General features: G+C 43.0%; 1 protein-coding gene across 2 annotated transcripts in view; it reads right to left on the reverse strand.

Moving 5' to 3' along the window:
• Window positions 1–927: 927 nt before the first annotated feature.
• LRRC49 (leucine rich repeat containing 49) overlaps window positions 928–17,411 on the reverse strand; it is a 102,964-nt gene continuing 86,480 nt past the window's right edge. For both annotated transcript variants that reach the window (XM_010977939.3, XM_010977940.3), the window contains 3 exons: window positions 16,951–17,060; window positions 9,821–9,974; window positions 928–1,566 (listed from right to left, as the gene is read on the reverse strand). In XM_010977939.3, coding sequence (XP_010976241.1) covers window positions 1,363–1,566; window positions 9,821–9,974; window positions 16,951–17,060 — 468 coding nt within the window. In that variant the 3' untranslated portion in view covers window positions 928–1,362. The remainder of the gene's footprint in view (window positions 1,567–9,820; window positions 9,975–16,950; window positions 17,061–17,411) is intronic.

Below are 17,411 nucleotides of genomic sequence, written 5' to 3' on the forward strand. Positions count from 1 at the left end.
AACAGCTTCACTTGCTGGTGGTGGCTTCGTTCCAGGCACTATGCCGAGTGCTTTAAATGCACTGATCTCATTCGACCCTCGCAACAATCTTGTGAGGTAGGTACTCTTAGGGGGAAACTGAGGTGCGGGTGGGTCACAAGCTAAACTGGGAGCCAAAGTGCCAAGACGGAAACCCGGACAGTGTGTCTTGAGAGGCCACGTCCTGAAACACTACGTTAATCTCCTAAACTTGAGCACGTCCTTCCTGGGGGAGGGGGCCAGGAGCTCTAAGGATGTAGGGCTTTCTTGGAACTGCAAAAGCAGCTTACCTCACTTCCTTCCAGCGTTTCTGCAGGACTTCGTGGTCCTGTAACTTCCGTTCTCGTCTTCGCTGCTGGTCCTGCTGCCAGAGCTGCCAGGCGAAGTCTGAGCAGATCGGAGAGTTCCGATCTGCTGACCTGTAAGGCGGGGTTTCTGAAGTTGTGTCACCTCTAGCAATGGTCACGGGCTCCGAACGCCCTCTTTCCCAGCATGAACTAGGAGCCCCCTGCTTACAGCTTACTTACCTGCTCGATCTTCAAATGCAGTTAGAAGAACGAGAAACTTTCACTCACGAGTCCCTGTAACTGTGAGGCACAGGCACCCGCGCCTGCCTGACGAGCGAGCCCCGGGCACTGGCATCAGGACGAGACGCCGTTCAGAGAAGCAGAAGTACTGGCGTGCCCACTCCCTCCGGGTCTCCAAGGACAAAGCGTTTGCCTCCTGCCCCAGTTTTGATTCACTCTCCTATCTTCTGTCCACAGTGACCCCCAGGGCCCGCGGCGGCGCCCTGAGGATGCAGGCCTAGAACAGGGCCTCTTCCTGTGTAAGCGAAGGAAGGGCTCCTTCTCAGCTAAAGAGGAGCGTGCAATAAAAACGACAGTTCTGCCTGGATCAAGGAGGCAACACTTTCTTTTAAGCTAATTTATTAGCAAGTTTATTCTCCATTCATTAAAAAAAACATTTTTGGCTTTGAGATCATGACACAAAATAAAAAGGCAAATAACTAAAACTTATCAGCTGAAAGTAGGTGGAAGCAACTCGCGCTGAGCCACGAGCAGACACCGCGTGCCGCGGGCTATCGCAGGGCGCCAGTCAAGCAAGGGCCGGCCGCCCCTAAAGGCTGCTTAGTTCCCACAGGCGGCCTGCTCAGCGCACGTGGGGCAGCAGCCCTCCCTGTCTCTGTCCTCTGCTTCCTGACCCTTAACTACGAGGACAGGAGGCAATGACGCTCTGATGCTAGTCTTTGTTGAACAGTGTGGTTGTTTTAACATGTTTAACCTACATAATTTCAACGTTCAAAAACATAAAACTGCTAAAATCAGCTGCAACTAAAAGCCATTTCTACTTCTGGTCAGTGATGTGCTGCAGGCAAAGCTTCATGTAGGAATTCTTGTTGCGGACTTCTATGACCGCGTCCCTGACGAGCTCTATGAACATCTGTGGCCAAAGCTTCTGCAAAGCCTCATTTTTCATGTTGATTTCTGTGGCTTCCTTCACAAGGTCCTCGATATACATCTTGCAGAATTTCTTTTTTTCCTTTATTTCCTGTTAAAAAAAGAGAAAATTTTGCACTGAATCATAATTAATCCCTAAACCAAGGCAACAACTAGCTGAACTAGAGAAACCTGAAACACTCTACTCTGACCCCCACCCCTCAGAGCAGGAACACTTCCCTGGACCCTCTGGGGCGCTGCCTGAGGAAAGACAGGAACTGGGAGCTCTCTCGTCCCAGCGCACGCCCTGCTCCGTGGGGCAGCTCTGTTACAGATGTGTTTCCTACTGGAATCACTGATCATAACTACTGTCTCCACCGAGAGACTTTCTCCTGTCTCAGTTCAGACAGTCAGCTGAACGCAGATTCATGACTTCTGGTGGTAAGTGTGTCAGGGCACTGATACCGACAATCTTAGCTAGTATGAGGTCAGTTCACATCCACGTACCTACTTGAAACACCCATACTCTGAGTTCACTCTGAACTTCAGCAAAGCCCGTAGTGGTACATGCCACTGACGTCTGTGGCTGAGACCATCTGGAGAAAGCTGGGGGAAAGTATACAAGGAGGAAAGGAAACATATACAAGCCTGGGACCCAGAACTTGTCCCTCCAAAGAAACAGTGCTCGCAGTCATTTCTGGGTCTGGCAGTCTGCGATGAAAACCATGGGCTCAAAACACAGCAGACGAAGTTCTGGGCCTGAGGCTACTGGGGCCCTGGGCCCCAATTTTATCCTAGAGGCTGGAAAAAAGCCATTTTATTTAACTCAAGAATTCAACATTCATTTTGGCTGTTGGTACTTTCAGAGAGTATCCAGGCCTGACGATGGAACGTGCCGTAATACACATGGAAAAACCCACGGACTAGATCAGACAACCAAATTCACACCAGTGAAGGAGGAAATAAATCACAAATGTCACTCGGAAGTAATACTAATCAATTACTTGGAAAAGGATCTACTCAAACCTCCAACTCAAATCAAAACACCAAATTTAAAAATAAAGAGTTAAATTTAATGTATCAACAGATACAGCCGTTAAAATCATACTGTGAAGATCTATAATAACAAGGAAATGCTTGCATTGCAATGTTAAGTGGAAAAAGAAAAATACAAAATGAAATTTCAACAGAGGCTGCGCTAATCGGTGTCTGTAAGCGTCAAAACTCAGCAAGTGCACCCCTGAGACTTGTATTTCATTGTATACAAATTTTACCTCAAAATAAGAAACTACGTGAAATACTGAACTGCAATTAATGATCTGCTTGCTGAATTATTTAGGGAGAAGCATGGTAATGTCTGCGATGACTCTGAAGTAAATTTAAAAAATCAGGTGGACTGCCGGGGGCTGGAGGGCGGGTGACTGCCCAGGTGGGTGGCGAGGCAGGTGCGCCGCGTGGTGCGGTACCGCAGCAGGCTCTGGTGTGAGCCACGCCGCTCACTGTAAAGTTCTCTCAACTTCGCTGTATGTTCGACATTTTCATTGAAAAGTTACAAAAATATACAGAAAATTATTGGTAGAAAATAAACTGAAGTGTCATTAAGCTTGTCTTTAGGACGGAGGCCATGAGTGTTTCCTGCTCCTTTTTTCTATTTCTCTTCCTTTTCCAAATTTTCACAATTTGTAAAACAACAAAATAAATGTTTGAGATTCCTGACTAAATATAAGTGAATGACGAGTCCCAGCTGTCACTAGCGTCCAACAGAGGTGTATCTGGGAAGTCTTCTAATGATATATAAGATTTCTCCAAATAATCACTCGCCATTCTGGGGTCAACATGCTGATTTGATTTAGTTCGTGTGCTAAAAATAACAGGTCATGAATTGACCTATCATAAAAATATGTACAGACTTTGATGGGCGATAAATCACACACGGTTCCAGCTGGCTGCTCCTCTGCTGAACCTGACTCCTCCAGCTCTGCAGCAGCCCGGGACTCGGCCACCTGCGCTAAGTCAGCCTGCCAATGAGAACGGCACCGAGCTGCTCCGGGTTAACACCCAGGGAGTCCCGGCGACACGAGGACGACAGCAAGAGAGACGAGGGCGAAGCGCCAGAGATCCGCGATGAGAACCAGCAGCATTTTACACTGAGCAGCGTATTGACACGAGCAGAAGGGCTCTCCTACAGATTTTTAAGTTTCTTAAAACATGATTTTGAATTAAAAAAAAAAAGTTCCAGCAACAGGACTGGAAACATTTACAGTAATAAAGGGTAATTCAAATTTACAGAATTTTAAAATATGTTGCTAAATACCTTATACACAATACAAATTAAAATAAACGTTCCACCGTCAGCATAGCATGCTTTCTGGTGCTTCAGAGTTTCCTGCTGTGGTTTGTTCCACGACTTCTTTAAAACATGTTGATGCAGAATTGTATCTGCTGTAATAACCGTTCATTTAGTAAAGCTGTCTGAAAGCACCTTTACTTCATCATTTCTTCTCTCCTCTAAGCCAATTCCTCTGCATCTCTGTGCAGTGTCTGCCAGGACAGCTCACTCTGCATGTCCAGAATGATCCTGTTAAACGAGAGAGACTTCTCTTGCCCTGACCCGTCACGGGGTTGTTGCCGGCTGAATAATGCTTTTTCCATTCGCAAATGCTCTCCTGTGCTGATTGTTTCTAGCCCACAATACCCCTGTGGAAGGTCATACAGCAAGTATTTTACAAGTTCAATCCTGATGAGATAAATGCTACACAATACTGTTCACATTATTTTATTGAACTAAAATTTTATTGTCATGAAAAGGGAAAAGAAGGATGTCAAAGGTGGACTTGTTACAGAGCAATTCTCACTGTAACGGTACTTGTACTGGGGTTTAATCCGTGTCTCCGTTTTATACGTGGGAAGCTAAGGTCAACAGAGGCTGAGAGGCCTGCTCAGGATCAGACACCATCTTACCTAGAGAAAACGCCAGCCCAGTCCTCGAGAGCCCACGGTCACCTGGAGAGACGGCCTGCACGTGTGAAAGCTAACTCAAAAGAGCTGACACAGCAATCAAGTGCCGGGTAAGATGTTCAGACAGCAAATACAATCAGTGTTCAAAGAAGGGACAGCCCTTTGCGCTGGGGTGGGCAAGAAGACTGCAGGAAACAGCTCGATGCACCGTGAAAGGGTCCGAGGCCAGGGGTCAGTGGGCTGAGATCTGGAGGCAGCTCAGCCAGGAGCTCGCCAGGGGACCCCCTGCAGCTCCCCGAGTTCCAGTTCTCCTCACCTGCCTAAAAACAGGATCAGATTCTTTAAAAAGTCCCATTCAGCTCTTGGATTCTTAAATCTTTTTTAGAATGAGTCAGGAAAACGGATGGACAGCTACCAAGCATCAGAGTTACACATGCCACAGGCGTAATTACACACATCGTACGTGTAACGAAAGGGTCTGCTCACTCTGCTTTGTGAGCAACTCGCTTCCACCAATTCCCTCGACGACGCAAGATGCACAGAGGAGGAAGAACGAGTACTCTGTGCTGCGGTGATTTAAGTGTTTTTCAAGTGGGGGATGCTGGACTGTGAATCCAGAGAAGGTGACGAAGGGGCCAGGGCAAGGTCTGAGCAAGCAGGTGGAGAATCCCGGGCTCAAATCCACGTCTCCGAACGGCACGTATTCTTTCCAAACTGTTTTACTGCTTCAGATTGTTTCTTTGCCCTCAGGTATTTCCCCACACAGGAGCCCCCATTCGCCGTCTTTACTTCCTGATGGCTCATCTACTGCTCAAACCACTTAAATCGAGACGGCTTATATGACTCCACTGAACTATCCCTGTGGAAAAAAAAAGACCTTGATTGCCAAATTTATCAGATTTTCCCCCTGTAGCTTGTGCCCTTGGGGTGTTAGAAAAGCAGAGCCTGTGCAATCAAGGTCATACTTTCATCTGTTTTAAAATGTGAGCTTCAAAGCTTTGCTCTTCGTGCTGGGGTGTGTTCGCCCTGGAGTTAATTCTGTTGTATGACGGGAGGCAGGGGCTCGGTGTGCGCGTCTGACGCGACGCTCCGCTTCCTCAGCGGCGTTTATGAGGCTGTGTGCGCAGCGTGCAGTGCTTGCTGTCTGTGTGGCTTCCCCACGTACACGGGGAAGTTCTGCCTCTTTTTCCACAGTCCCTGTGTCTTTTCCTGCGCTGCCCTAATCACGACAGCGGCAATGAAGTTTCATGGCTCGTGAGGCGGGTTCTCCCCGCGTTCACTCTTGTATTATTTTGGATTCTTTGCTCTATCAGACAAGTTTGGGATCGACTGGTGAAGTTCCACAAATAACCTTGCCCAGATTTTGATTACAACTGTCTTACACTGATGGATTTAGGAAGGACTGACATCTTTACCACGTAGAAAGTTTCCGTCCATGAACTATCTATTTAGTTCTCCTTCAGTGTCTTTCAATCAAATTTAACAATTTTCTCTGCAGAGGGTTTATACATATTTTATTATTCATTCCTAAAGTGTTTCTTATTATGGTAAATGGCAAATTGTTTTAAATTCATTTTTGAACAGGTAACACAACTTACATTGCGTCGTTGGTCCCTTTTCTTACTGATTTCTAAAATCTCTCGGTAATTTAGGGAGTTAATTGCAAGCTATTTTTTCAGTTTGTTTTTCGTCACGGCTTATTTTCTCCCCCTGAAGGTCTTTCTCATCCCAGTGTCACACATCAATTATCAATGGGTTCTTATAGAATTTTTATGCTTTCATTATAAATTTTAATCTCTCTGACTCATTTGGAATTTATGCTGATGTAAGGTAAAACGTCTCAACCCAGCTTTTTTTCTCAGTTCCCTCACATTCCCAAGCCACTATTTCTGTAGTCCACCTGACTTGGGAGAGATTATTCTCTATCATAAAACAAACTCTCTTTTGTATTTGGGTGCGTATTTGAGTTTTCCATTCTGTCCTGTGAGACCGGTGGTGTCAGTCTTCTCATTGTTTTTCTGTTTCAGAGCTCTCGTGGCTATTTATGTTTATTTTTCCACATGTTCTATAGGGTCAAATTCAGTAAAAAAGTTTTTGATATTTTTATTGGGATCATATTAGATTTTTAAGTTAATTTAAGGAAAACTGACATTTTGAATTAGGTCCTTCTTATCCAAAACATGGTAGGTTTTTCCATCTGTATAAATCTTCCGTGTGATTCACCAATGTTTCAAAGTTTACTTCGTACAGATCTTGTACACTTGTTAATTAACTCACTGCTAGATATTTTACCTTTCTGTGTTGCTGCTGTGAGCTGGGTCTTCTGTCCATTATGTTTTCTTCTCAAATGGAAACTGCTGATTTCTATTCCATTACTGAATTTTCTTACAGCTTTGACAGTTTCTCAGTTAATTCTCTTGGGATGTCCTGGTACCCAGCAACACTGTCTGCAAATAGTAAGCTTACTCCCTCTCTTTCCAGTCACCACGGATTTCCTTCTCTTGCCCAAGCTCACTGTCCGTGCTGATAAATCGTAACAGCGACACCGGATGCCCTTGTCTTGAGGCTGGCTTCAGTGACGCATCAGTGCTCGATTGCCGGGCAAAAGAACTGCCTCTAACTCAGTGGCTTACACTACTTTCTACTGCGTCACGGCTTCCACGCGCTAAGAGTCCCAGACACGGCTTCGCTGAGTGCTGTGCTCAGGAAGTCACAAGGCTACCGTCACGGTGCTGGCCAGGGTGTGTTCCTTCCTGAAACTTGAGGTCCTCTTCTGAACTCAAGTGGCTGCTGGCACAATTCAGTTCTGAAGCCCCATTTTCTTGCAGGCTGCCAGCAGGGGGCTGCTCTCAGCTCCCAGATGCTTCTGGAAGCCCCTTGCCATATGACCCTGTCAAAATACAGTGGCTTACTTCTTCAAGACCAGCAGGAGAATCTCAGAGAAAGCCTGAATCCTCTTTTAAAGGACTTGCCTGTTAGGTCAGGCTCACCTGAGATAACCTCCCTTTCCATTAATTCAAAGACAACTGGTTAGAGACTTCAGTTATATCTGCAAACATCCCCTACCCTTGCCATATTCCATCGGTTAGAAGCAAGTCACAGGTTTTACCTGCACTTAGGGGAAGGAATCACACAGAAGTGTCACTAGGATTATGCCAGAGGACCTCAGGGGGTGGGATCAAAGCCATCTTAGTCAGAATTCCGCCTGCTATTGATGCTAATATCTCCCCATTAAGCATGATGCTTACTATTCATTTCTATGATTCTACTATGGAGCTAAAAGAAAATTAGGGGTGGGTGTTGAATTGCGTGAGATGCCTTTTGAATGTCTATAGAAATAATCAGACATATTCACCTTAGAGCTATTAATTTACTAATATTGACTCTTTCTCACGTTCCCAGAATACACCACACTGGGCTGTAACATTTCATTACTCATTTAATGTTCTGCTGCATTCTGCTTGGTATCATTTCAGAAGGATTTTTACATCATCAGTATTCTTAGATATCTGATCTGGCTTTTCTTTTTCTGTGCAATCCTGGAAGGTCTGGATTCAATGTTACATTGTCTGACTTAAAAAAAATGAAAACGTTTTCCTTTTTTTCCAATACTCTTGAACAATGAAAAAAATCACTGTAATTTTCTGTTCCTTAAAGAGTTGGTAGGTTTCTCTATGAAACGGGTCCTGTTTTTGCAAGCAGCTCTTTGGTATTTTTCTAAACGTCTTTGATTAAACCAGCATTAATTGCTGACTCCTGGAGCCAACCGCTGTCAGGAAGACAAGGACTTGCCGCCTGGCCAGCCTGGCTTTCGTGTTCCTCTCCTGGCGGCACCAGGAGGCCCGGCCAGCCAGAGGACTGAGTCCAGTCCCTTTCTCACAGCCCTCTTCCTACCTTTCCAGTCTCACCTTTTAACACCATCTACCCCAACCTCTGTGAGGTGAATCTGCCCCCTTTCCTTTGTCACGTGGCTACATTTTATCCTTTAAGATTCCAGGAAGCTCTTCTCTAGAAAGCCTCACCTGACCTGGATGAGCTGCCGCTCCCCTGCTGTGCTGACACTGTGATTTACAACTGTCCCTGTATATGCCAGTCTCCCCCCCGCCGGAAGGCGCTCCACGGGGACAGGACAGCGCCTTCTCACAGCCCACGCACTATGCGGTAGGGGCTCAACACAAGTACGACTGTAGAGGGGACTTCCAGGAATTGACTTCAAGGATTTGAAGAGTCTTCATAAAAAAGACACTTGTTCTCTTTTCTAAATAAGGCAACACTAGGCTCGCTAATTGAAAGTTATTAGGAGGCAGATTTCAGCTTAATATGGGCAAGAATCTCTTCACTGCTGGAGTTGTTCAGAGATACACAGCTACCTCATGAAGCAGTAACCTTTTTTACACTAGACAAATTTAAAGCAGAATCTGAACATCTTCCAGAATGCTATAAAAATAATGCCACATTGAATTCTCAAGTGCTTTTTGAGCTGTAATCCTTAAGAGCCCTATGGGTTCCAAAGAGATGACCAGGATTGGGGGTGAAGTAGGTGGAAAGCAACAGGACAGAAGGTCCAGCAGAGGGAAGTTCTGAATCCCCTTCTCCCCCAGCAGCAGCCGCTCTGCTGTTTGCTTTCTTTTGATGTGCTGAGCTTGCAGCTGCAGTGTGGTGTGAACAGAGGATCTCACAGCTGTTACAAAACATCTGAAAAATGTTTTGCCATTTCGACACACACACACACCCCCTTCAGTCTCTCAGAATCTCTTGTAGAATCTTCACACTCTATTGCTGTTTGGACGACTTGCGTCTCCGGCTCTCCCTGACTTCCGTGGAGGAGGCACTGCCTGGCTTCGTCCTCCGTGGCTCCTGGGCACCCCGACCTAGCACTCCCTCAAGAAACCTCTACACATGTGGGGAAAGAAATCATTGGTTCCAGCCTTTTTGTCTAAATAGCTGCAGTGGGAGCAGGTGAACACGATGTGCTAAGAACACAGAAGTCAGCGGTGGAGGAGACGGACACGGTGAGCGGAGCCCTAGGACCTGGGCAAAGAGGACGGGCACGGAGGGCCCGCCGCGTCCGCCGCCCGCTGGGTGAGGCGAGACGCGCGCTCCGAGCCAGCCTGCGCCGGGGCCCTGCGCTCGGAGAGCTTGGAGCCCTCGGTCCTCCTTTGCTCTAGGCTTTCAGTGCCCTTTTCTCCGGAACGTCTTTTTTCTGCCTACATGTGTTGAAACCATGGGCTCTGCTTCTTCTAATGCCTTGGTGCCTGCCATCCCCAGCTTTATGTATAAGGCTGGCGAACATTCCAGAACAAAAAAGTACGTTATCTTAACTGGTTAAGGGAGAAACGCACACCTGCCAGGGCCCAAGCCCTCTGGGACACACCCAGGTTCGAGGCTCCCGGACAGCAGCCGCTCACCTCCAGCTTTTCATGGTAGAGGTCCCGCGTGGTGTAGTGCAGCGCGGCCCGGTTTGTGTTTTCTCCTGCGAGTCTCTTGCTGTCGTCGTTTTCTTCACTGACAATACCAGGTTTTCTTCCTTTGGTTTCCAGAAGACACCGGAATTGCTTCTTTCTGTAGAAAGACAGTAAAGGGATGCAGAGCTCCTTGTCCAATTTATGAAAATGTGCCCATGCTTGTTGCCTTTAGAGGACAGCGCAGGCTTTTCTGAATGTCTGTTTTATGAGCTTATTTGTTTGAAATCAGTTCACCACCCCAGCCTTTCCACTGGTCAAACTACACAGCTCAAGTTCTTTTTGTTTCCTAAGTACCAATCATCAACATAAACATGGCTCAAGCATTTCAAAAGTGGAAAAGCTATCCCAACCAAGACGAAACTTACACAATCACAGAGTGCAAAACGGCCCAGTTAAACACGCAGCAGACCAAACTTTCAAAGTCTTTATATCCCATAAATCACATGTTAGTTACACATCTGACAAATCACACAAGTAGTTCATAATTCCATTATGTGGCTCAGCAGTATTACCAATAACTAGAAAATGAAATGCAGCACTGGTTTAAGCTTAGGTAAAAACAGGAGAAAACCCCAAACCTACAACTGTTAGCACATGAGGGCAGGATCCTAGCGGGCGGTAAATAATGGAACAGGAAGCCTCGTTTGACTGTGAAGAGCGCAAGCCGCGCTCCCAGGGTCACCTGCAGACCCAGGCCCAGAACTGCAGAGGACTGTGACTCAGCCTGCTTTCTGGTTCCCACCACCCAGGAGTCTCTGGGGGAAGGGACACCACTGCTTTACTGTGAATCTGGGAATTGAAGACTGGGAGCAGAAAAGGAATGTATCTTTTTCCAAATGTCTTCCTTTCTCCAGGTGAGGAGTGTTAACACAACCATTTTAGAAATAATAAGCAGGACACATTTTGAAAAGTATAAAGAAATAGAATAAAATCACCTATAAATCTATAGCTTATAAATCTACAGAAATCAGTAACATTGTTCACATTAGACATATTTCTTTGCAGACTTTTTCTATGAATTTCTGTAAAAAGTTAAGATCATATTAAACATCCAATTTTGTGTGCTGTTTTCACTTAATGCTATATAAGCATTTATGTCATGAAAATTAATATTTTAATAAATAAAATACAATTCAATTGTGATGTAGATCAATTTAACTCATTAGCCCGTTTATTGGATATTTAGGTAGCGTAATTTCCTCACTATCATTAAGAAAAAAATGCATAATATATTTATCTGCACTTATTTTACCGGTTTTTAATTGCAAAAGCAATATACATATTTTCCATCACTCTTGTCTTTTCAAATAATCAATTTTTCAATTAATTATGCTTTTAATGTCATTATTTCTTTTCTTTAACTTTCTTCGGGATTATTTTGCTGTTGTTTTTCCAACTTCCTTAGATAAACGTTTAGCTCACTCACTTTCAGCCTTTATCTGTAGTAATGTACGCACTGAGATAGGTTAAAATATCTCCATTTTGCACCATTGTAACTTGATCCTACAAGTTTTGAAATGTGGTACTTTTATTATATTTCGGTTCAAGGTAGTTTCAAATTTCCATTGTAAAACTGTCTTTAACCTCTGGGTAATTTAGAAACGTGTTTCTTAATTTCCAAATATATGGGGATTTCCTGGTTAACATTTGTAATTGAGTTAAAGCTTAACTGCATTGTGAACAGAGAACATGGTTCATGTAAATCCTCTGGCATCCGCTGACATTTGCTTTCTCGATGGTATCTGGCCAATTATTATAAATATCCCTTGTCTTCCTGAAAAGCCTTACGTTGTGCAGTTGTTGGAGGCAGTGTTCTCTAAATGTCTAAGTCAAATTTGTTAATCATGTTGTTCAAGCATTTTACATCCTTTTTCTATTAATTACTCAGAGGTATAGGAGCAGTGTCATTTTTTGGTTTATAAGTTTTAAGGCTAAGCTTACAGGTGCATACAAATTAAATCCGCAAATTGACGCTTTGTTTCTGGCGAGCAGACCTAGTTTCACTTTGCGATACTCCTCCTGCTCCTCGCACTGCTTTCAGCCGCGGTCTGTTAGCCCTCAATGGCTGCTCTGTTTTTATCTTGGTTATTGATATTGTTTATCTTTTCCCACTTTTTCACTTTCAAACTTTATGTAACCGTATGTTTCAGATGTGTCTCTTTTAGACAACATATAATTGAACTTCTTTTTTTTAAAGATTTAGTCTGACAATCTTTGGCTTTCAACCAGAACAATTAGTACATTTGCATTTTAGCACTGAGGCAAATTTATGACATTGATGGTCATAATGGCTCCCCTGAACCCACGCCCTTTACCATGTGATTTCACAGCTAGGTACATCTGCCTCTGAGCCCCTGCGGTCTTGCCTCGTGACTTGCTGTGACGAGTGGAGTGTGGGAAATGGCGGTGTTCCGGCTCTTAGCCTGGGTCTTAAGAGGACCTGCATGTTCCTGCTCTCTTTTCAAGCCCCGCCTCTGCCGTGGCAACACGCCCAGGGAGACATCTAGTATAGGAGACCACGTGGAGCAGAGATGAGTGGTCCTAACTGAAGTCTTCGTAGCCCAGCTTACAACCAACCTCTCAACCCCCCTAAAAGTGAGGGGGCTGCAGAGCCGCCTACCCAGCTCCCCGGTGACTGCAGACGCACGAGGACCCAGCTGCGGGGGGCAGAGCCGCCAAGCTGACCTGTAGACTCAGCGGGCCAAGCGCTCAAGCCGCCGAGTTTTGGTGCGAGTGTAACTGCTGATATGCTAGTAATTAGGTTAAATCTAACATTTTCTTTTCTTTCTATCTGACCCAAATGTTCTGATTCTTTTCCTTTTTGTCCTTCCCCCCATTCCTCACCCCTGCCCTACCCTTACCAGTTCAGAAGCTATATACTTTTTTATTTTTTGGTTACCAAAGAAATCACAATATGTAGCTTTAATTTACTAATATGTAAACTTAATGATTATATCTTCATCCTGGATAATACAAGGACACGGAGAACTATATCTACTGCTGTTGTAGCATATTTTAGTTCTGCATTTTCAAACCCCACAGCACATCATTACTGTTGTTGTATACAGTCGGTATTCACTTTGCTTCACCCACAAATGCAGCACCTTCCTGCTCTTCAGCTCCTCGTGCACCTCGGAAAGTCGGTCTGGCATCAGTTTCTGCCTTAATTACAGGCTTTATCGTTTCTTTTAGTGAAAAAAAACTGACAGGAAATTTCTTAGTTTTTTTTTTATTATTTTGTTTTAAAATGTCTTTATTTCACCTCATTCTTAAAATACTTTTTGCTGTGTATAGAATTCCAACGTGGCAAGTAACTTCCTTCAGGACCCGGAACACTCTCCTCGCCCTGTCCTCGGGCTTTGCGGCTGCTGCTGTGAAGTCAGCGTTCATGCGCGCCTTTGAAGACGACCTCTTGTTTCCCGGTTGTTGGAAACAGTGTCACTTTACAACTGGTGCTCTGCAGCTTCACTGCTGTGACGAGGTGTAGGCTTCTTCTAATTTATCAAATTTGGCGTGGTTGAGTTTATTTAATGTGCAGATTAGTGCATTTCATCAGTTCTGAAAAGTTCTTTGCCATTATCTCTGCTCCATGCTCTCTATGGTGTCTTTTTCAAATGCCAAACATAGGTTAAATCTTCAAAGTCGTTCCACCTTCAAATTTCTTAACCATTTTATATGTTGTTCTTTTCTCTTTGTGCGGCATTCTACGAAATCTCCTCTAGCCCATTTCCCAGTTTACTGATTCTCTCTTCAACTGTATCTAATTAGCTGTTAAATCTCTTAATTAATTAAGTTTTAATTTAGCTTATTGTATTTTTCATTTATAGAAACTCCTTTGGTTTCCTTTCAAATCTGCTGGATCACTTTTTAAAATTTTCCTATTTTCTCCAGATATTTTCGATCTTATCTTTTATACTGTGTAACATACTAGGCAGAATCAGTTTATAATCTATGAGTTAAAATGCCAAATCTAAAGTATCTGTGGGTCTGTTTCTGTGGCCTACTTTTTTCTGCTAGTTTTTACACATGGTGCCTTATTTCTTTGTGTGCTTGGCTATTAATTTTTTTTTTTCATTGTGCGCTGGTCATTGTCCTTAAAAATTATGCAGGGGGATTATCTGAGATAGGATGAGAGTAACTTCCTCCAGAGAGAAGGTGCGTTTAGTTACTTTCCAAAGTTGGGCTACTATAAACAATAAAGCAATGGCAGCTTTGTACATAAGTCTCTTGTGTCCATATGAGTGCGTTACAGTAGGATATATTCCTACCACTAGACCTTCTGTGCTCAGAATATTGCCAAACCACCTTGTCCAAAAAGTCTGCATCAAGCTATACTCCACCAACAGTGCAGAATGAATTTCCCTGAATAGTATAAAACCCTTGACATTATTGGTTTAAAAATTTTAAATCAATCTCACTGGCAAAAGTGACATCTAATTATTTTAGTTTAACTTTATTTCTCTGATTACAAGTGAGTTTGATCTTACGTTATTTGGCCATTTGTATTTCTTCTAGTGAATTCTCTGTTTATAAGCTTTGCCTTTTCTTCCTATCATGTCAACTGTCTTTTTCTTACTAAATGTGTAGGATTGTTAAATATGTTGCAAACGTATTCTCTCTGTCTGCTCATGTCTTGATTTTATGATGTCTTTTATCATATAAAACTGTTAAATTTTTGTGAGCTAAATGTGTCAGACCTTCCAGAAGTATTAAAAAGTACAGTAGAATATTTTTTAAAACTTGGAATGATGAATACCTTCACAAAATACAAATTCATCTTGTTTAGTTTACTGAGAAATCACACTGGGATGTTTGATTGGGAATTCAGTAAAATTGCGACTTAATTTGAATAAATTTGCATCTTTACAATAGCAAGTCTTGAAATTCATTAAGAATATGCATCTCTCCACATTTTAGGTTCCTTTTTCACCCTTAATTTCATTACTTCACAGTTACTTTGTGTCAGGCGGATTTCCTGGTGGTTTACAGTTTTATTGCCCCTATAAATGGGATACTTTTTTCCAGTACTACATCCAATAGTTTCATTATTGTAAAGAATAAATTGTAATTATTTTTGCATATTGAGGTACTATCTGGCCTTTCTGTATAGTCTAATTCATTTTTTTTGAAGTTTAATAGCTGAGCTCGTAGGCTCCCTTCGAAAACGGTCTTCATAAAGAGTCAGGTTTTGCTTTCTCTGGTCAACTACTCTTTTTTCAATTTCTTATTTCTTTATAAGTTGCTGTTACATTTATGAATTTCTTTCCTCCACTTTATTTTACTATGGTGATTTTCTAGCTTCCTGAATTAAAAACCTCACTCATCAATTTCTAATCTTTCTTGTTTTCTATTAAGTATAGTAAAGATATAATTTCCTCTCTGTCTAGTTTTAGCCACATCCCACAGGTTCTGACAGAGTTCTTGTTGTCAAATTCATTGACAGTGACTTACGACTTTGGTTTTATTTTATTCTTCAACCCTAAAAAGTTAACAGTATTTTTAAAATCCTTTTTTAAAAAAGGAATACAATAACTGTAACAAAAAGAACACACACACACACACACACACACACACAAACAGAACAAAAACCAAAAAGATGATTAAAACAGTGCAAACAGACATACAGTAAAAAGCAAACTTCTACACGCTCTGGAACCCTGGTGCTCTCGGCTCTAGAGACAATGAGTTTTCAAAAATTAAACATTTTTAAATTACACAAGGAAATCTCTGAAATATATGCCCTCTTTCTTACAAACTGCAGCACGCTGCACAATTATTCTGTACCTTGTAGTCTTACGTTCTAAGACATCTTGAAGACTACTTTAATATCTAATCATTTTTAGAACTGCAAGTAACTGGTCCTTAATTAATGGACATGTAAAGAGTTTTCATATTCTTGCTATCACAAGCACTGTCTGCAATGAAAATCCTTGGACACATGTATTTGTGCTCATATATTTATAACTACCATTATCTGTAGACTATTCCCAAAATTGAAATTACTAAGTCAGAGGGCACGTACATGTAACATATGTTAGGTATTACTAGACTGTTGTGAGAAAAGCTGAGTTGCACCAGCGCCGCCAGGAACAGGCCATGAGAACTCTGCTTCTGATGCTGCGCAGCTTCAGACGTTTTGTCTTTTCCCAAAGTTATCTTGTTCTTTAAAAATTTTCATGTCTATAACTTTGAAATCAAACAACTTTTTAAGTTTAAAGGCACTTGTACTTGACTTCTAGGGACTTGTCTCCGGATCACCCAGCTGCCCAGACTAAAGCAAAGGCAGCAGTTCCCTTGGAGGACCGGTTCAGAGGTATCATTCCGGGACCCTCTCCAGGCCCAGTCCAGAGACTGCTCCCCATCCACTTCTACGTATCTCTCAAGCCATCGTCTTCTCGATTCTTACTGTCTTAGTTCAGACCCTCATAATCTCCCTCCTGGACTACAGACTAGATTCTAGATTGGTTTCCGTTCCTTCCATCTCTGTCTTCCAAATGGCAGCCTTTCTAAAACATGAATCCAATCAGATGATTGTGCTTAATTACAAAACAATGCATTCATTTTTGGTTTTCATGGATTTCCAGGCTCTTCAAAATCAGATCACAATCAATCTTTCTAGTTTCATTTCCTATCACAATTCGCAATCATCCTATGCTCCAGTTATACTAAATTATTTACAATTCCTTGTGCTTTTGCAGATCTCCTTCCCTTACACCCTCCAACTGAAAAGCTGTTCATTCCTGACGAACTGGAAAAACGTCACCTCCCTTGTGAAGCCTTCCCCGATGTTCTTCCAAAATGCAGTTAAGTCTCTCCTGTGCCCCTACAGCCCTCTCTTACAGCATCCAAAGCGCTACACATCTTTAACTTATTAGCTTATAAGCCACACAAGAGCAAGATCTTCACCTTTTTCATTGTTTTATCTCCAACACTTTGGAGAGGGCCAGACAGAAAACAAATTTAGAAAAAGTGCTTGTGGGAGGCATAAATGGCACAAATGAGAGGTGTGTGGGATGTATTCCTTTTTCTGGTGCAACAACACTTCTGTAAAAACCACAGAAATTAAAGGTTACCTGGCATCACCCAGAACTGAAATCAGACGGTACGGCGGTAACTCAGAAGACGCTACGTGTGCTAGGATTCCAAAGAGCCTTTCAGCCATGATCATATCGTTTTGCGTCACCTGAAGAGATACAATGGAGAGGGGTCAAGAGTGACATTGTCTTTTAGCTTGATACAACAAACGTAATTTCAAAGAAATGTCCATTTTAAGTATCGTCTTTAAGTCCAGGAAAGTGCATTCCCTGGGCTGTGAGAGGAGAATTCTTGTGGGTTTTTCTCTCCCCGAGCTTGAGTAGAACGAAGACGTACAGATGTGGCTTGAGGTGACACAGGATGGCTGGGAGGTGCCGAGTTAACTCTGACTTAGAAGCCGTGTTTTGTGAGAATTCTACTTCAGATACCTTAAATTCTTAATGAATTTTTTTTTCCAGAAATCCTATGGCTTCTTAGAGTAGAACGATTTAGGGGGAAA

The sequence above is a fragment of the Camelus dromedarius genome, chromosome 29 (assembly GCF_036321535.1).
Source record: "Camelus dromedarius isolate mCamDro1 chromosome 29, mCamDro1.pat, whole genome shotgun sequence".
Lineage (NCBI taxonomy): Eukaryota > Metazoa > Chordata > Mammalia > Artiodactyla > Camelidae > Camelus > Camelus dromedarius.